The 20,527-nt window shown below is 52.7% G+C and overlaps 2 protein-coding genes across 3 annotated transcripts in view; one reads left to right on the plus strand and one right to left on the minus strand.

Annotated features, from left to right (window-relative positions):
• The window catches only part of TG (thyroglobulin), a 211,028-nt gene that overhangs the window by 16,965 nt on the left and 173,536 nt on the right, over positions 1–20,527 (minus strand). Inside the window, exons 42-44 of the mRNA XM_019724102.3 lie at positions 16,250–16,414; positions 15,067–15,234; positions 2,506–2,687 (exon numbers count right to left, since the gene is read on the minus strand). Coding sequence (XP_019579661.3) covers positions 2,506–2,687; positions 15,067–15,234; positions 16,250–16,414 — 515 coding nt within the window. The remainder of the gene's footprint in view (positions 1–2,505; positions 2,688–15,066; positions 15,235–16,249; positions 16,415–20,527) is intronic.
• SLA (Src like adaptor) overlaps positions 8,862–20,527 on the plus strand; it is a 57,456-nt gene continuing 45,790 nt past the window's right edge. The window contains exon 1 of one of the 2 annotated variants that reach the window (XM_074317166.2): positions 8,862–9,244. Coding sequence is in view for 1 of the 2 variants with exons in the window: in XM_019724113.3 (XP_019579672.2) it covers positions 9,147–9,244 (98 nt within the window). In the remaining variant the exon portion in view is untranslated. The remainder of the gene's footprint in view (positions 9,245–20,527) is intronic. The other variant, XM_019724113.3, reaches the window with a different exon arrangement.

Consider the following 20,527-nt stretch of genomic DNA (forward strand, 5'->3'; position numbering starts at 1 on the left):
GGGTCAAGAGCCTCGTGGGACAAGCGTCTTCCCAGAATATCAATTTCACTTGAAGATGTGGGAGCAAAACATTTATTGTAAAATAAACGCAACATACTATGGAGCAGAATATAAAATAATTGTGTATTGTAAAAGGCAGAGATTTCAAGGATGCGTCATACATGTGATACCTCAACAGGGACACCCCACTCCCCAGAGGACATTGGCAATGTTTGGGGACACTTTGGGTTGTTACAGCTGGAGGTGGAAAGGTTCCTGCTGGCATCTAGTGGGTAGGGGGCCAGGGGTGCTGCCAGACATCCTCCAGTACACAGGACAGCCCTCGGCCCCCAACAAAGAAGGTTCCAGTCTAAAATGCCAACAGCGAGGAGGTAGAGAACCTGTCTCGCAACTCCCGCAGTGTCACATCCGCTCCCCTGTGGGGTGACGTGAATAGATTTCAGAAGCACCAGCTCACAACAACGGGGTTGTGCACAGCGGCGGGTCTGGCCAGAGGCAGGCAGCCCTCAGCTGGCTTTGGACCCACCAGGCTTCAAACCGCACTCAGCGCCCCCTGTGTCTCCTCTGCTGAGAAATGGCGCCCATGGGCCTTGGGGAGATTTTGTAATGGCTGAGTCTGATAACGCCCAGGAAAGTCCATCACTGAGGAGGGCTGCCCAGCCCCTTTCTCTGGTGACTGAGTCGAGCACTTTTAGCCAGTCTGTAGGGCAGCCGGAGTGTTTATAAGACAGGCCCTAAAGTAGGGTAGGGTCAACCGTGAGGGTCTGGAGGGCAGATAAAGGTAGCCATGCTTCATGGTCCCCCTGGGGGGCGGGGAGCAGGACAGGGGTGGGAACAGACCTATGGAAAGTCATACCCTCTCACTGCCGAGGAGACTGGAGGCAGGGAGGCCCGCAGAGGCCACTGCCTGAGTCTGGCCGGGAGAGAAGGAGGGCCTGAGCTAAGGGAGGACTAGAGTCTGCCTCCTCCAGGAAGCCCTCCTTGGTTTCCTGTCCTCCCTCAGACCTCAGCTCTTGCCCAGTGCACAGATTGTTCTCCAAACCAGTTAAAGGCAAAGATGGGGCAAGAATAGGTTTTTGAACTCGCCCTGAGCTCTCTCTACAACCTACCGGTAGATCCAAGCCAGGCCCTACTTGGCTATGAGTCTCTCAGGGTTCAGGATTGGGGCATCTGTGAGTTCCTGGAGTTCCTCTAAGGCTGGGCAATAGGAACAGCTGTTGGGTATTTGGTTTCAAGCTGAACTCTCTGCTAGACGGGACATTAAAGCCTTTCTGGTCCCTGATCCCAGTGGGCAGCATATAGTTTTATTCTGAGTTAATGACCCTCTGCTTGGACGCCACAGACTCCTGGGTGGAGAGACCATGGGAAGCGGTGGGTCTCAACACCCTTGGGTCGGCCCCTTCCCTACAGAGTCAAGTTCAGCAGAGGCCTCTGGGGCTTGGCACTGGCTCTGTCCCCAGGGACAAAGAGCAAAGGCAGGCGTGGACCTCCCAGAGGAGAGGAAAGAAGTTGCAGGATGTGAAATCCGCCTCACCACACTCTTCCAGCTTGGAGGAGGTGCCCTGCTAGGGAAATGGAGACTGTCAAGGGGCCTGTGAGGGGCTCCAAGGTGACAGAGACCTGTAATCCCATTGTGGTCTCGTCCCCAGGGCACTCTGTGGGCAGAGAGAACTGGGACCACAGCTATTTCTGGATTCCATTTAAAACTCATTTGTATGTGTGCATATAAAACACAGGTCTTGGCCCCACAGAGCCCACTGTGGACCAGGAGGCAGGCTAGTCCTGACAAATGAAATGGGGGTGGGGACAGTGCTGAGAGAGAGGGCTGTCCTGGGGACTGACTGCAAAAGCTGCGGGGAGGGGGCACCTGTTGACCGCTCTTGATGTGGGACAGCCAGGGCCGACTTCCTCAAGAAAGGGAGGCTTGAGGCAATGAACTTCAGTGAACTTGAACTCACAAGCAGTGAGTGCAGAAAAGCACCAGCCCTGACTGTATTCCTGTCTGGGGTGGGTCATCAGGCACAAAACCCTGTCTAGGCCTCTGAGTCCCACGTGTAGGGTAGACCCTGGCTGCACAGTGCAGTCACCCGGGGAGCTTGGAAAAATACAGATGCTTATGGGGCTTGTGTGTCCCTCACTCTTTGAATGCTCACCACGTGGTTCTCCCGGGCAGCCAGGGTCGGGCGCCGGGGTCTCCCTGCTGAGCCAGGCACAGCAGGCTCAGTGTCAGCATTCGCTGAGCAGCCGCTTGTGGGCACAGAGCGTCCTGCAGGCACCTCTGGCAAGCACTTTGTGCCCTTTGAGGGCACGAGCACTGCTGAGGGAAGATTGGGGTCACCCCTCATTTCTCCCACTGTCGGGTCGTCACCGGGCTGCGGGCTGACTGAGTCATCAGAGGAAGGCGTGAACACCAGGCCCCTACGCCCTGTTCTCTTTCGTGGTCTGGGCATGACCCGGGCCCACAGCAAAGTGGAGCAGCAGGAAGCCCCATCCTCGAACCCTTACCGGGTGGCGTTCTCCAGGGCCCGGGAGAAGGAGGCGTAGTCGTCTGCCGAGTGCTCCAGAGAGTAGTACCACGTGGCAGCAGCCTGGATGTCAGTGTCTGCGTCCTCACCTCCCAGGGAATTCTGCAGCGCTTGGTAAAAGGCTGTTTTGCTACTGGTCCGGCCTTGACTTTCCTCAAATTGCTTGAGAGAGAGAGAGAGAGAGAGAGAGAGAGAGAGAGAGAGAGAGAGAGAGAGAGAGAGAGAGAGAATGAAAATTTCCCACTCAGATTCTGAAAGGCTCGAGGCAGTATCCTTCAAACTCTTGCTCTAGAGCAGGGGTGTCCAAACTTTTTTCAACGGTTTTCACCAAGGGCCATACGCGGTAAAATACACAAACAGCCGGGCCACTCACTCGAGGTGAAGTACGTATTGCCTCACCTGGTTTATTTAAGTAAACTACATATATTTTTGGAATTTGCTGCGGGCCGATTAACAAAGGATTGCGGACCGCAGTTGGCCCATGGCGGGCCGCAGTTTTGACATCCCTGCTCTAGAATGTTCTCTCTGGGAAAAGTGGGACACGGCACCAAGCTCAGGGGCACTGGAGCTAGAATGCCTGGGTTTGAACCCCAGCTCTGCTCGTTGTAGCTGTGTGCTCTTAAACCAGCAGCTGTACCTCTCTGTGCCTTCTTCTACCCACCGGAAAATGGACATAATGGGAGCGCCGTCCGTGCAGGGTTGTGGTGAGGACCAAAAGGGTCAACACACGAGAAGCACTTGAAACGGTGCGTGGCACTAAGTGCTCAGTGGGTGGGAATCTCCCCTGCAAGCTGGGACCAGGCCCCACGCCCATGCCTGGCCCACTTCACCTCCCTCAGCCAGCTTGTCATCTGGTTTTGTCAGGACAGCAACTTGACTGACTCAATCGTTCAGCATCGGAATGCACTGTGTGCGCGTTTACAGTGATAACTACTTTTTACCAGGGCCAGCCGCCTGCCGGGCCTGGGAAAACAGCGGGGAACGTGCTGACCCCGCTCCCTGTTCCTGTGGCCTCATGTTCTAGTGGGAGGAGATGGAGAACAAGCAAATAATTCATCAGGGCAGGTGCTATAAAGAGAAACAAGGCAGGGGAGAGGGAGGTGGGGGGGCTATTTTACACAGGATAGTCGGGGAAGGCATGCGGTGCTCTGGGGACGCGTGTCCAGGAATACCTTTCTCCTCTCTTCTTTCCTTCCTTCCTCCCTGCCCTGCTTCCTTCTTCCTCTCCCTCTTTCTTTCCTTCCTCCCTCAGTATGGTGCCAGGCACCTAGTAGGTGCTCAGTAGATGTGTGTTGGACAAATGAATGGAGGAGACAGTGTCCTTTGTAGACGTAATACAGACTAGAGGCTACGAATAGAACTCCAAAGTCTAATCTCTTGGGTTGAAATCCCAGAATTGGAAAGACCTGGACTTGGATGTTAGCCTTGGCACTTATTAGCTGTGTGACTTTGGGCAAGTGACTTAACCTCTCTGTGCTTAGCTCCTGATCTCTAAAATGGGCACAATAATATTACCCTCTTCATAAAGCCATCAGGAGATTGAATGAGATGATACCCTGTACGATGCCTATTGTTATTGTTACTAGATATTTGTGGACTCAACCTTGCGCCTGGTTCACGTGGGCCAAGGAAGCCATGGCTTAAAGGCCTCAGCCGTACTTGTCCATTGCCTGTGACTCCATACCCTTGGAACCCCTCTTCCAAATCCTGGCTGGAATATGGCCAACCCCACCTAATGGACAAAGCGCCCTTCACGGGCTCTGCAGACACTCTTTCCATGATTAGGCAGCTTTTTCGGAGCCCCGGGGCACCAAGCCTGGCATTGCAGGAAGTGTCTCTAACGTAAACCAATCTAGACAGTTCCACAGCTAGGAAGTTGAGGGGAGGAACCTGGTTTATGCTTCTATGAGCTTGCGGTGAGTTTCCCATTTCAAGGGGACCGGGGCTGCTGAGACTAGCTGGGGAGTGGCCTTGCCCACTGGTCAATATTCTGGAGACGGCTGGCGGGTGGACCCAAGCCCCCAGAGGCCCGCAGGAATGCGAAGAGGCACTTTTTCAGCGAGACCCACAGCTCTCCATTCTTGGCAAGGACCGAGGCACAGATGCTGCTGCTGGTTTAATTAGAGAGTCAGCAGGAGGCACTGGGGCCGCCACGTGACTGCCAGCGCTGACTTTCACAAGCTGTAATTACGGGCGAGACCTGCCTCAGAAGCGGGTTTGCTGCAGGCAGGGCTTCATTAGGGCGATCCAGAACTGGCACGTCCTCGGTGTGTGTGTTTAAAGGCCTGCCATTCACATGTCCTACAGAACAGTGACAGTCCCTTGGAAACACTTAGAGACTACGGAGGGCATCACTGTCACCTGGGGCCTAGTGGACTGAGAACGACTCTGGCATGTGAGAGACCCGGGTGCAAATCCAGCTCTAGTGTGTGTGACCTCAGGAGACTCCCCGCCAATCAATCAATTGGTTCAGTGGACATCCTTCTCTGTGCCTGGGGTGACATCAGAGTCAAATGAATTAGTGACTATCAAGTGGCTGACACACGGCCAACAATAAATGTGACTTCTCTCTCCCCTCTGGTTGGTAAATTGTTAAAAATAAGTGTCCTTATGTTCCTGTCCAGTTTGAGAGATATGATGAAAAACACTTAGCTACAGAGTTTTTATGTTCAATTCACTGTCCATTCAACAAATTTCTATTCAGTGCCATGGAGGCTGAACGGAAGGGAGAGCTGAGCCGCGGGTGTGGCTTCACTCTGCTTTTGCTTCAGGAGCGGCCAGGAGAGGGGTCTTCCGTGGTGGTTCGCAGCTGCCAGAGCTGGGGGTCCGCAGGAGAGAGGCAGAGCAGGCCACCTCCCAGCTCTGTGGGGCCCCCGTGAGAACCCCCACAGCCACTCCTCTTTCTTACTGGCTCCCTCTCTTGCCACACCAATCCCATGATTCGGCTAAAAACCCAGGGTGCTCCTCAGGGCTCTCCCCACACCTGCACAACCCTCTCCTTCCCAGGGAATTCGCCCATCCTGAGCCCTTTTCAAATCCCTTCCCTTTTCTTGGACCCAGGGACCCTCCTTCCATCCACGAAAAGGGAAGGTCCACCAAGCAGGGTCTCTGTCTGCCCCCCTCTGTGTTCCCAGCCCAGGGTGTGCACTCAGGAAGTCCCACAGCCATCGGGCTCTCCCCTCCTCCACCGGCTGGTTACTCTCACCAAGGTCAGTGATGGCAACGGAGACCCACCCCAGCACACAGCTCACCAATCCCTTCCTGGCACCCTTTTCCATTCGACTCAACAACCCCCACCCCTATCTCCTTTTCCATAAACTGCTCTGTCTCAGGCTCACGTCTAGAATCCCTTCTGCTGTCTTTTAACTCTTAACACACTTTTAAATGCTGAGGCTCCCCAGCTGCCACCTCTGCCCCCTTCTTTTCCCCTTCTGTCCGTGGATGCTCATGAGGTGGTACCATTTCCTCCCTTTGCTCCCACAACGGTCTGTGAATTAATGATCCCTAAATCTTGCTTCAACCTGGACCTCAAACTTGCATACCCAAATGCCTCTCACCTTCTAGGAACCTCTCACGTCTCTCACACTCAACATGAGCACAGTTTAACTTCATCGACCACACACATTCTTCCTCACCTCCAGAACTTTCTTCCCCTCCTGTTTTCCTGTTCTCAGTGACTAAGCCCAGTACTCAGTCACCTGATTAAAAAAGAGATGTTTCCTGTCTCCTCCCACGTCCCCATTTCCTGCAACGTTCTAGTGTACCCCTGTCTGTGGACTGTCCTTCTAAGGCCATCCTAACCCACACCTCCTATCCACTCCTTCTGCCCTGTACTGGCTCCTGTCCTCACCATCTCTTCCCCATCGCGGGGCAGAAGCACTCACAGATTGTGGCCGGTGGGGGTGAGGGGACGAGTGCTTTGTACACAGAAGATCCTTAATTATTTTATCCATTGTTTACTCTCCAAGTTATGCCCAATGGTTATGATGTCATAGGTCTGAGAAGGACAGACCCAGAGTAAAGCCCCCGAAGGAAAAACAGACAGCCTGTCAGACTTCATCAGATTCTTGTAGGTCTAGATGGATGGATGGATGGACGGACGGATGGATGGATGGATGGATGTCCCCAGAATTCTCTAGAGCCCTGAGGTAGATGGAGATACAAAAACTCGTTTGTTCATTTAATGGACATAAATGAAAGACCCACTGCCAGCCAGCAACTGTGGATTCATATTTCACATGACATAGATCTTTCCATGGACAGAGAGGGTGACGTTGGAAAGGCAACTTGTCAATGAGCGAAGTGCCCCATGAAAATGGATTGAGCGCTTGCGTCCAGGGGAGATGATAGTGCAGTGGAATCAGGGTGGGTTTGGGAAGCAGGGTGACCGCTTCCTCATTCCTCACGCTCCCCTCAGTCTACTCTGTGCATCCTTCCCTTCCACTCACTCAACCAAAACGGCCCTTATCAAGGTCAGCCGGGACCTGCCTCCCTACATCCTGTCAGGTCCAGTGGCCAGATCTCTGCCCTCATCTGACACCACTTCCAATGATACCCAACACTTGACTTCTGCTTCCTTTCAGAAGCTTCCTTTCCTGTCATCAAAATAACATCAACTCTCCCTGGATTTCTTCCAAACCTGTATCTATGGCTCTGACTTCTTGCCTGAACTCCCAACTCCTATACCCTACCCCCAGTCCAAGCTAGATCCCAAATCTGGTCATTTCACACCGTTACCATAATTGCACTTACTCGCTCGCTCCCTGCACCTCACAACAGAGTGTAACCTGGTCTCTGCTTCCTTTGTTACCTTTCCATGGTCATTTTTTCCCTAGAGCTCTCAGAATGTTCTCTTTAAAAAAGATAAATCAATACAATCACTTCCCAGTTTAAAACATTCTGATATCTGCCCACTGCAAGCAGAATGAAATCATTTTTCTAATGGCCAATGAGACCTTAACAGACATGTCACTCTAACACATCCGACTTCCTCTCCCACCACTCTCTCCATCATCCACTGGGTTTCCTGTCACTCTGGCCTTCTCTGTCCCACAAACAAGCCCGGCCCCAGGACCTTTGCCCTGGCTCTTCACCTAGATGTCCCCATGGCTGGCACTTCTCATCGCTCAGGTCTCAGTTCACAGTCACCTCCCTTGCTCCCTTGCTGAGGGACAGTTCCCCATTGCACCACTTCCTCTCCCGTAACCATTTCATTCTCTTAAGAGCACTTTTTCAAGAACTGAAATTCTGAATTTATCTCCTTACAAAGCATTGTCTGTGTTCTCTCACTGGAACCGAAACCCCGCAAGTCAGGAGCTTTATCTGTTTGGGTGACAATGTTCCTTCCGAGCCTGGAGGAGAACCCCTTGATAACTACGCACAGGGTACGTCCAAGAATTAACACACGGTGGCTCCTGCTTCTACTACTTATTATGGGTGTGAAGGGCAGAGGGGCCAACTTCTCCAACAGGCACAGCGGGCCCAGAGCCCGGGCCCACCACGATTTTAGGGGCTCGTGAAAATATTTTCCTTTCAGTTTCTTTTAAAATAAATAAATAAATAAATAAATAAATAAATAAATAAATAAATAAATAGATAGATAAATCCTATATAATAATGAATCCAGCCTGATTTACATTCACCAGCGCCGTAAATAATACATACGATTGAGTAAATAGTAAATATGATTACTGCACTTACCAGTGCAGTAAATAGCAAATACAATGTTTCCTGTTTTGGGGGCACACATCAGCCATGCTGATCCCCAGCTTTCTCTGAACTGAGAATGACCCCGCCTGGCAGGGCCCTGGAGACCATGAGACGAGGTGACGCGCGGAAGAACTGACTCTGTTCACCGTGTGTTCGGGCAGCCCAGAACCAGGGGACCGGACCGGGTCCCCTGGGGCGTTGGGAGCTGTCCCTGTGTCCTGGAAGTGCTCTCAGAACTGCAGGAGGCAGGCGGGGCCGGTGTCCCCGTGCCCACGTGAGGGATAAGAAACTGCAGCTCACTGGTCAGCAACGTGCCCAAGTTGTGTGGCGGAAGCAGGGAATTGAGACCCGTTTTCTGGTTTCAGGTCCTGGGCTGGGCGCCCGGGGTCAGATCCTGACCCCCCACACACCCTGAGTGAGGGGTGTTCGGTGCAGCAGCGTCTCTTTTCAGGAAATTGTGTGTCCCTGCTGGGACTCCTGTATGGTCCTCTGCTATAATCTGTCACCAAAGGCTTGATTTTCCTGTGCTGGGGCTGGTGCCAGCACCGAGGCTGCCAGGTGCTGCTTTCCAACTCTCAGACGGGCGGCGCTCCCCCTCTGCACCCCGCAGGGCCCCCACTCCACCTGCTCCTGGACCAGGCCAACTCCTGGCCAGGCTCCGGGGCAGGCAGCAGTGGCGACGTGCTGTTTCTGATTTGTCTTGCCTTCCTTGAAGATGCCTTTGCTTGCAGGGGCAGGCAGACCATTGCATCTTGGAACAAATCTGCTTTTGATCATGCAAATTAATGCCCGGTTAATGTAGGCAGACTGTCAATTTCACCAGTTAGGAAGAGAGAGAGAGAGAGAGAGAGAGAGAGAGAGAGAGAGAGAGAGAGAGAGAGAAGGGGGAAAAAAATCCCACCACAGCGGCTGATGAAGAATTGCCACAGAAAGCCGCTACTTCAGAGAACAAGCTCATTCTCGGAGGACGGAGCCTCCCAGGCGTCTCGGGCAGCCCTGATGCCCCACGGGTATGTTCTAAACTTGGCGGGTGTCATCAGGACTCCTTGGGTGGGCCTCCTACGGCGGGATGGCAGCTGAGTGAGGGTCTCCTCCTGGGCTCGCAGGAAGCCCTACCCACCCAATCTCTTTGGTAAGCGGGAATTTGGTGGCTCTGCTGAGGTGACAGGTGGGTCTCAGGGCAGCACCTCAGTGAGGCAGGGGGACCCCTGCCTCTCCGGTGCCTTCCCAGGAATCTGGCTCACGTGTGCTTGTGGCTCGGGCTCTGATGGCATTGATGCAGGGTTGGCAGGAACAGAAAGCATGCGTGTGTGTCTGCCACGATTTGGAAAATTGGTCTCAGGTCAGGTGAGGCGATTCAGTGATTGTCTGTCCTGTGTACTCCTGCTTTCGCTGGGTAATTCTCTGGGTCAGGGAGAAGAGCTCTGGACACCAATCATAATAGTACAGCAAAGAATGAAGTGAAAAACTAATGTTGATTGAGCACATCCTATCTGCCAGACGCTGGTGCTGTCTGAATCCTCTCAACATCTTTATGAGAAGATTCACTAATAATCCTCTGATTTTACAGAGAAGGAACGTGAGGCTCAGGCTCTGGGGAACTCAAGTGCTCTTGACTGCAATCAAGGACACCCAGGACACTCTCCCTGCTCTGTTGACAGACGGCTGGGGGGCAGGGGTCCTGGTCAGTGCCTTTGTCACCGTGTCACTCCTGCTGGCAGTGCCACTGTGGGTCCAGTGACACCTCCCCCACGACTGCCCTCTGAGGTCTTGCAGAACGACGTTCATCTCTCCAAACAGCAGGTATCAAGATGTATTGTAGTTATTTCCTTTGGCTCATGTTCCATCTCCTTACCTGACTGTGAGCTCCCTGAGGGCAGATTTAATTTGTGTGAATTCCCTAAACACCCAGCAGGGCGTCTGGCACAGAGGAAGTGACCTTGTTAAGTGTTGCATGACTAGACAAACAGGTCTCCATGTTAGAAAACATGTGGGACACTCTGTGCTAGGTGGGTGTGGTGATTTTCTGCCATTGATCCATCCTAACTCAGATAGCGCAGGGGCTGGGCTGGTATCAGAGGAGAAAGAATCTCTGGGACTGAGTCCTGGGGGTGCACCCTTCTGGGGCTCCCCTCAGCTAATGGTGGCTGGACCCAGGTCCTATGGGGCCTTCTGGGGGAAAACAGAGAAACCTACAAACCCGTCTCTAAACACATGTCTCGAGCAGGTTGAGATAAGGGAAGGTAGCCCACAGGGTATCCGTGAGTAAGATGTTTTGAAATAAAAGAGAAAGTAACACTGTGTCTAGAGGACAGCTGGTAGCTCACTTTCCGCTTGTGTGTCTACACTGCCCCATGGCAGCTCTGTGTTGGGCAGGATTCTGAGGGTGCCTCTGGGCTGCGGGGTGCCAGTGTCTGTACCATCCCTGTTCCAGAGTTTAGCGCATGCAGGGTCCTGGGCAAAGCACCCCATTTGGAGACACGGGACCTGCCATGGAGACTTGGCTTTGCACATGACTAGTTAGATGACCTTGGGACAATCATTAACCTTCTCGAAGCCTGTTTCTTACTTAGTACTACGGTGTTGAATGCTGGTTCCTGGGTTGTGGTTGAGATAAAGTAAGAATGTGGGTGGAAACCCAAAACCCTTTGCACAGAATGGCCCTATTCTGGCTGTGTTTATGTAGACATGAGTGCCCAGTGCACTCGCTGGCGGAGGGAAGGCCTGGCTTTTCCCACTGTTCTATAAAAGAAGAGCTGCCCTTTGGAGTTGGGAAGCCCTGGGTCTGCATTCTGCCTTTTCTCTGATCTGCAGTCCCATCTGAAAGAGAGTGACGATAATTCCTGCTTCCTAGGACTGTTTGGGGATGGATTGTTTCATTGAAGACTCCTAGGTTACATCCTGGCACATGGTAGATCCTCTATCATTTCATTATTTCAATCTAATAAAGATTCGCTGAGCCCTTACTGTGTACCAGACACTTTCCCAGGAACCAGAGATACAGTGGAAGGCAAATTAGATAAAGTCTCAGTGTCCATGGGGCTCACGTGCTAGGTGAGGAAGAAATATAAGAGGCAAAGAAACACATGATAACGTGTTGAGGGGTGTAAGTGCTGAGGCTGGGGAGCAGGATGAGGGGGGAGAGACTGCTGGGGATATGGCTGCCCTTTCCCGCCGAGTGGTCAAGCAAATTCTCTCTGAAGAAGCAGGCCCTGAAGGAAGTGTGGCAGTGAGTTACTTAGAGAAGAACATTCTAGAAGAAGAACAGCAAGTGCTGAGACTCTAAGGTGGGAGCGTGCTCTGCATGGTTGAGGAACGCCGTAGGGACCAGCTGGGATGAAGCACAGTGAGCCAGGGGGAGTAGAAGTTGGGGGGTCAGAGAGTGAATAGGGGTCAAGTCAGGTGAGGCCTTGGAGGTCATTGTGAGGAACGTGGCTTTTTCTCCACGTGTGCTGAGGCCACGGGAGGGCCCTGAGTAGAGGAGTGACATGACCTGACTTATACTGTACAGGGATGGCTCCTGCCACTGTGGCTGTCACAGATCACAGGGGCAAAGCCAGAAGCAGGGAGATCATTGGGGGGCATCATAAAATCCTGGAGAAAGATGATGGCATGGGTCAGAGTGATGGCAGAAGACGGGGCGAGAGACAGGTGGCTGGATTCCGGATGCATTCTGAAGCTAGAGCCCAGCAGATTTGCTGATAGAACGCCGGCAGGATGGGCGAGAGCAGAGTCCAGAATGACTCTGGTTTGGAGACCGAGGGTGCAGAAGCGTGAGATGCTGTTTGTTGAGACAGTGACGACAGTGGGAGAACCTGCTGGTTGGGGCAGGGGCAGAGGGGGAATCAGTAGTTCATTGGGATGTGTTAAGAGTGAGAAGCTATGAGACGTCAAAGCAAAGAAGTCAATTGGACTGTGGAGTAAACGAGCCTAGAGTTCAAGGGAAAAGTCTAGGCAGGAGACATAACGTTGGGAGGTGCCAGCACGTCACGTGGAGTTGGCTGCCTCCCTGACTACGAGTATGTCCCTCTTGCTCTCAATTGTCCACATCAGCACGTAGACGAGCTCCTGGAAGGACAGGATGAGGCTCACAAGAGCGGCTCAGTGGTCACACAAGTGTGTGTTCCCAAGAGAATGAGAGGAGAAGGGAGGTGGAGAAGAATGGTCTAACAGAACAAATGTGCAGAGGGAGCGCTGCCCGGGACTGGGGTTTGGACAACAGCAGTGAAACAGAGCTGGCGCTGCTCTGCCATGCCCTCCTAGCAGTTCCCCCACTCTGGATATTAGGGCACACTTTCCCAGCCCCATACTGGTGTGGTCAGTGAGGTCCTGTCAGCAGACACTATTTTTCTTTGCAAATGGACCAGGGAAATGTCTCCTTGAAAGCCACAGAGGGAAACACAATAAGAGGAATAAAAATGCATTGTTCTCTGGATCCAGCCACATGGCGGGAGGGGCTCAGAAATTGAGGACAGAGTTGGGAAACTCCCAAACAGCTGCTGGGAGCGGACCAGGAAAGAACAAGGCAGCCACGTGCCCAGGCAACCGTCTTAGAACCGGCTGGCATAATCAGACAGTGCAGACTGGGGCTGCCCTCGGTCAACCACAGCCCCAAATCTGCCGGCACGAACTCCCCTCTCCCAGATCCTATGGATGGTTTTCCAGTGCCTGGGAGGATACGGGAATCAGCTGCCAGGGCCTGCTCCCTCCCACCTGCCTGGGATGAGCCCAGCCTCCCGGGAACATAAAGGTAGTTCTTCCTCTTTCTAAAAGTCAAAGATGGTGGGGATACATTTTCAGCACATGGTCCGAAGAATCAGAGCTAGGAGGATATAATCGCTTCTGCACAAAGATCCCCACCTCCTGCCCCAGAGGGCAAGGTGACAGGAGGCGTTGCCCAGAAAAGGGTTCAGTAGCCACGTCTTTCCATTATGCCCAGACTGGAGGCCATTGTCTCCAGCGTGGAGCACGGACAGGCTGCAGCACAAATAGGAGAACGTTCATTTCTTTCTCATGCTTTGAATTTCCTTTTGTTTTTAGGAATGTTTTATAATATTATAATTCAGCATATTACTACAGGAGTACACGTGTACGTAATTCAAATTTCAACGACTCTACTTATTAGGTGGATGCAAAACCAATTGAGGTTTTTGCAATTATTTGTAACCTTTTAAACCGCAGTTACTTTTGCACCAACCTAACACTAAGTTTTAACTGATGTGGGGCTCGATCAAAGGTAATTTGAAGACTGCTATTTTAGAGAAGAAACGCAGAGGGCTAGTGGTGAAGAATGGCATCTCAGCGCTTCCTGAGGGGTTAGTCTGATTCAGTAATTCAGTTGCAGCCCCTTCGGGTAAGGCTGTGTTACCGATGAGTGCCCAGCAGAAAAATGCAGATGGATCTGGACAAAAGTCCTTTTTTCAGGGCTGTGGGTCAACTGGACCGAAGCTAACAGTGACCAAGCTCTGCTCTGTGACACCCCACAACACACGCACACGCAGGCTCTCTCTCTCCAGATACATATACATGTACACCAATATGTATGCATATATATATGTTGTAGATGACATGCACATATATGTATGTGTAGTAATAGTAGTAATATGAAGCTCATAACATTCTTTTTCACACCTCCCGAGACAGCCAATGGTAATTGCTTGTTGCATATTTTCTACACCTTTAACCTTTCACAGGAGTCACAGAATTATACGCATTTACATATTTACAGCTAGGTCTACCTTGGTTGTTTTTAAAGTAGGAACGCTGCCTTAATTTCACATTCCTCTGCATTCGCAGGTTTTGCTCCCCCATTCGCCAAGATTTCACAGGCGTTCCCCGAGCTGTCAGAGACACATCTAGTGCGTGCTTTTCACCTTCTGCATAATATGTAATAGCTTGTGTGTATCGTAATTTATTCAGCCACTTCCCTGTTAATGGACATTTGAGTTGCTTCCAATGTTTGGCCACAATAATGAATGCTGTGATACACACCCTGGTGTGTACCTCAGGTCAAAGTGACGCTTTGGTTGCTTGCTGTACGATAGATTCTGCGAAGTGAGATACTACCCCAGGGAACAGAGCAACCCAAGGAAATGTAAGATCCGTTTGCATTAATAAGCTTTTGTTGTCGTTTCTGTTCATTCCAGTTATGTTGCCTTATAGTTGATAGAGCCAGACCCAGCCTGTGCTGAGTGTGTCCTCACTGGGTTTCATGCAAGGAGGGGTGGATGCGCTTGGCTCCTTCCAGGGTGAGCCACGTCCTAGTGAGGGGAGATGGCGCCTGGCCAGAGAAGGAAGTGTGTGTTCAGGCAGATAAATGACCTCACAAGTTATCCCCACTTGGCTGTGTCGACAACAAGCCACATGGAGCTTCTTGGCAGGTGCATGGCACCTGCTGTTCTGGGTAAGAAAACCAGAGTGAAAGGCTGGTGTGTGGGTGTCCCTGCCAGGATTGGGGGAGGGTGCCCCTTCATCCAGCTGCCTGGCCTTCTCCCAGTCTCCGTGGCACAAGCCTCCTTCATAGCCCAGGGGTCTCCATGGCCTGCAGCCCTGAAGCTAGAGCCCTTTGGGGCACTGTTTCCCACAGTCATGCACCCACAGAAGCAACGTGTGCACATGTCTGGGTCTGTGCTGCTGAGAGGCTGCAGGTGTCGTGTTTCTGAACCCCCATCACCACCTCCCATGCTCCTTACAGAGCCTTTGCACACAGCAGTTTTCCAGCAATTGTTTTATAAACAAGCGAGTAAGTCGGTGACGCTCAACCAAGGGCCGACTTAGAGGACCAGAGCTACGGCCACCCCCAATGGGCCTCTGAGGCTTGCGCCCTGCCTACCTTCACAGCCTTCGCTCTGCTGATGAGCCCGTCGTCCTGAGAACTGCCGAGGAGCAGATCGACCCGCACCCGCGGGGACCTCTGCAGCGCTCTGGCTGGAGTCTCACGGAGGTACCGGCCATCGACCACAGGACCCCAGTAGTGGAAAGGGCCACTCACAGCCAGGAGCTGTACCGGGTGCAAAGGGACACCACTGTTTATATGGATTTTTATCCTTTTTTAAAAAGTGGTACTGAAATAATCAATTGCATTGCTTCACTACTTAGGTCTTAACCATTCTGAACACCAGTGCTGGTTATCCATCTGGGGCTGTATTGGGAAATCAGAGTAAAATGACCAGAGCAACGAGCAGGCAGGGCACCAGGGGCTGGGAAGGTGAGTCATGCTCTGAGCAATGGTTGGTCCCAGGGGAGCTTCCCAGAGCTTCCCTGCCAAGGTGATAGCCGGTCATCCACAAGAGGAATGGGTAAGCCTGAGCCCATTGGTGTGTAAGGCAGAAAGAGACATCGAATGAGGATGAGGTGGTGGCCAAAGGCAGGCTACGACAGGGAAATGCATCAGATCTGGCCACTATCCAATTAGCTCACATTTAGGGGAACTGAGGACCAGACCCACGCCAGGTCTGTGAGCCCAGGCTCATTGCCGAAGGGATCCAGCCATCAGTGCAGGTGACAACAGTTGTTCCTGCTAGTGTCCCATTCATTAATGTCAGGACCGGCCAGGGCCTGTGGGCTGTGAGCAGGAGCTTTGCAGGCAGGGAAAGGGAGCACACAAGTGCTCTTTCTAAGCGGGTGGGTGGCCCCACTCCACTGCAGCATGACCATAATGCTCAGTATGTGCAGCTGTGACCTGACAAGTGTCACCACAGTCCCAGCACAGGCAAGACCCTTCGCATATGTCACTTCATTTTATTCTCCTACTGTATAAGGCCCACACGCTATCCCATTTTACAGATAAAATCCCAAGTGCACTGAGGTCCATCGGCCATCAGTACCCAGGTGTGGTCCATTACATACTGGGTCCGTGCGAGCACTGGGGACCCGTAAGTGTGCAACCCGATGCCAGTTGGTCATCGACCTACTGTGTGGCCCTGGGTGGGTCACGTCTCCTTTCGAAGCCCAGCTTCCCACTTGTAAAAGATCAGAGAATGCCCCTCCCCACCTTGTTGGGGACAAGTGCCCACCTTGGTCTGGGCGTCATTGAGGATGTTGGCTGGCTTCTGGCGGAGGCAGGATACCATGTCTTGGATGGACGAGGTGGGGCAGCCGACCTCCTCTGCCAAAGCAGCTGCCTGCAGCTGAGCCCTGTCCTGGCTGATGACAGCAGCGGGGGCCAGCACGGAGCCACCCTGGAAGAGAAAGCGGACTCAGGAATGACAGTCGAGATCTCCTGCTCCCTGCTCAGCCCAGACACGTCAGGGTACACCAGGCTCCGCATCCTTCCTGCATGCCCGGGAGCCCCAGAACCCTTCAAGGAGAAGCCCACAGGCATTTGGGTCAGGGCTGCTCCATATCCTCAGCATCTGTGTCATTGTGAACGAGGGTCCTCGGCCTCAGTTTCCTCACCTGCGGAGTGAGGGCCCTGGGCAGGGTGGTTGTCAGTCCTGGCTACAAAGTAAAGTTGCTCAGAGATGCAACGGGCTGACGGTGGTTGAACAGGGAAAAGACCAGACCTGTCCTCTGGGAAGAAGACTCTGTAGAAGGGAGGACAGCATCCCACCACCACTCCTGGGGGCTCCTTACACAGCAAGAGTTCCTGGCTCACTTAAGACACGTGTGGACTTTAAACTAGAAGCCCACCTAGATGATGATGGAAATAGTGGCTGTGAAAGTCAATCGTGCCAGGAAAATCATTGGAAGTCTCTTAAAATTTCAGGTTGCTGGGAGCATTTCCTCTCCAAGAGTGTAGGTTGGTGGGAGCCAGGTTCCAGGAGGAAATTAAGAAACATGAGAATTGAAAGAAAACAAGCAAACAAACAACAGAAAAACAGGCACGTGAGGTTCAGTATCTCGCCCAACAGCTCCCCGCTGGTGAGTGACAGTCGGGACTCGCGTCCCAGCGCGCACATCTGGCCATGCCGCCAACCCCACACTGTGCCATGGGTAGTTTTACATCCAGAACAAGACGGCGTGTCCTTGAGCTGAGCTGTACCCTCTTAATCCAATGTAAAGAGAGCACTGATTTGGCTGACTCCATTCTAGGCCCTACCCTGAGCTAAAAATAGCAGAAACCAAAAGCACCGGAAACGCACAGCTCAGTTTCCTTATACGTGAAATGGGTACATCAGAGGGTGCCGCTGTCACTGCATTGGAAGAGGAGCATTGATGGAAAGCAGAGGGAAGCATTCTGGAAACTGTAAAGCGGGGTGCCCATGCTCATCTGGGTCGTTAGTGCTGTGACCCATTGTGTAAAAGAGACACCAGAGGAGAGCAGACCCATCCTCCTCATCGTTCAGCTGGACGTGTTTTCTGGAATAAGTGAGCACATTTCAGCACTGGCCCTAAAAGGTTCCAGGAGTCAGGACTGAAGGGACACGGGCAAAGCAGGGGTGGGGCAATGAGAACAGCTATCCTGGGATGGCACCGTGAGGAGCGGACACAGAGGGCAGCGGGACGGCCCAGGGCCCAGGACCGGTCGTGTCCCCAGGAGCGTCAAGGCGCTGAGTCCCAGAAGCTAATGCAGCACGCTCCAGACGTGGCTTCCAGCTCCACACGATGGCTTCACGTTTTCCTCCTGGGGACCGTGGCCAGAGGTAGCAACTCCATGTAACCCCTCTGGGGTGTGATGACTGAGCATCACAAGAGCTAGATCACCTGCGTGGAGTGTTTCCATGCGTCCTCAGCATTGCACGGACACCAGCTTGCTTAAGCCTCACAGCCTGCCATGAGGCAGGCGACATACCAGTTTTTAGACGAGGGGTTAAGACACAGAGGGTGAGTGACTTGCTCAAGATCACAGGGCTAGTAAGAGGCAGAGGCAGGACCTGAACGCAGGAGGCCAGGTTCCAAGGCCAAGTTCATAGCCACTAGTCAACCTTGCATACAGCCGGTAGGTGCTTGATCAAAGGTGGAGGTACTGTTATCACTGTTGTTTCTACTCAGCTGTCAGGTCCAAGGACGGACCTTGTGGCCAGAGTCAGTGGAGAGGCTGGACAGTCTGAAGCCATGCCGAGGGAGTGGGAAGCATGGCGGGGTGGAACCTGACATTGTCACAATGTGTCCGAGAGCTCTGAGCTGCTCAGAACAGGGCTGGCAGCCTGGTCTACAGACTCAGGACAGGACAGGCAGCGTATATGGCTTCCTGTCCTCAACTCATTTAGATGAGCTCAGCGTCTCCCGCCATCGGCTGGACTGCTGCGGGTTCCTGCACTGTTGATCTCCAGCGAGTGGCACACCCTGAGCTCCAGCAGCTGCAGACTAGGGAGAGCCCCAGGCTGACGGCACGGATAAGCATCAATGAAAATAAAAAGCCCAGCCAGGCCAGGCCTGGAAATTCAGCAACGGTGACAACAGACAAGGGTCAGGATGATTTAGCCCTTTGTGTGGTGTCCTTGTGCCTGTGGCTGTATCTTTCCAAGGATGAGGGGGGGCAGCTTTGGTGAGATGTGCTTTGTCTGGAGAGGACACACACACACACACACCCCTCCCTCAAGGTATTCAAAGTCAAAGCCCCAGGTTCTAAATTGTGAACTGAGCCACAGGACGCTGAGGGGGGGGGGGGGGGGGGGGCGGCGCTGAACCTGGCTTTGCCCCCAGTGGGGCTGTGGGGAGATGCGGATTTTGGGATGGGACCCTCTCCTATTTTCAACACTGCCTACAGCTATAAAAAGCCAGAGCTCCTGATATGGTGAGGAAGTGGTTAGAGGCGTGGGTTACACTGATACTGCACGCCGGCTTGGAGAACTTTCCTCTCAAAGTGTTTTGTTTGAATCGATCTTTCTGAAAGAAACCTATTTCTTCATGGAAAACCAGTGGTTAAACAAGCCAACAGCAAGCTTCGCCCTCACTGTCAAGCACTTGGTTGGGGGGGTGGGGAAGGGTGCCGTGCAGAGCTGTGCAAATAACAGGGGCGTTGGGCACAAGGACAGATCCTGTTACTGCTGAGGTGACCTTGAGCATGTGAATGACAGCTGGGGGCCTCGATTTTCTCATCTGTGAGTGGGGATCATAACCCATCATGAGGATGCACAGGGGGCAGGGTGCAGTTCATATTACTGTTGGTGTGTGGGGGCTCACGAGACCCCTGGAGGGTTTGGGGGAGCCGATCGTCTCAGACTGCCCAGTCACACCAGCAGTCCCTAATCGCTGGGCCAGTGCTTTATCTAAATCTGATCTTGCTCTTAAAGGCAATGAGTTTCCGCTTAGTGTTTTATTTTTTTAATTATTATTTTTTTTAAGTTTAAAAATAGTGCAGGGAAAACCACAGTTGCTGACCACTGCTTTTTCTCCCTGCTGCCTCTGTACCTTGTAAGATGTCTTGACCTCAGTTAGCTACTGAGGTGACCTCGGTTAGTCACCACAGAGGCAGGACTTGGCCTTGTCCAAGCACACATACAGGCACACGCAGTCACAGACAGAAACACACACACACACACACACATACACACCACATACACACACACACTCTCTCTCTTTCCTGAAATGGACACCCAGAGTTTCTCAGGAGGAACCACTCACGGGCCTTCCAGGAGGAAGTCACTGACCACAAAAGCAATAAGGGGGAGTTTCTGGGACAAATGTGGACATCGCAGGAGGGCCGAACGGCCCCTTTTTAGGGGGATCAGTGAGGGGGCTCTGGGTGGTCCCTCCAAGAGGTCCCTTCCTAGCACCCCTCACATGCGGATTTCCCCTCTATGAGGCGGTGGTGACATTTACCTCATGGGAAGGAGGGGGCGTGTGGGGAGCTCGGTGCCCTGTGGGTGCCACGTGAAACCAAGGAGTTAACTCACACACAACGCTTGCAACAGCGCACCGCACACAGACATATTGATGAAAAGAATTACGATTTAATATTTTTTCCCATGGCCTAAAAAGTCACTTAAGTAACCCTCTCATTACAAAGCAGGCTGACCGGTAGCAAGTCCCTTGCAATCTCCACCTTGGAGGCATTGCTTACGCTCACATCTGCTTTTTGAAATGCAGACCATCCCCAGCAGGGCACAGATACCAGTGGCCTCTAGATGAGATTCTCCATCATCTGGGTCAAGAGAGAGCAGAGGTCAAGATGGTTATGCCTTCACCCCCAGCTCTAGCTCAATGGTTGCACACAGTAGGCCTTCACCAAATAGTGGTGAACAGGACGGAACTGAAGTGCATGGCCGGATGGGGTGAATGGGAGAGGCAGTGTCTGAGACGGGGAGCCCAGTGGAGGGGAAAGGGACGAGGCGTGAACCAGAAGGTCACTGCCACTGCCCTGCACCAGCCCTCTCCTGGTGGCACTCCCAGCAGGTGCCACCAGAACA

This window comes from Rhinolophus sinicus, chromosome 6 (assembly GCF_057876585.1).
Source record: "Rhinolophus sinicus isolate RSI-liver-muscle chromosome 6, RSI-T2T, whole genome shotgun sequence".
Taxonomy (NCBI): domain Eukaryota; kingdom Metazoa; phylum Chordata; class Mammalia; order Chiroptera; family Rhinolophidae; genus Rhinolophus; species Rhinolophus sinicus.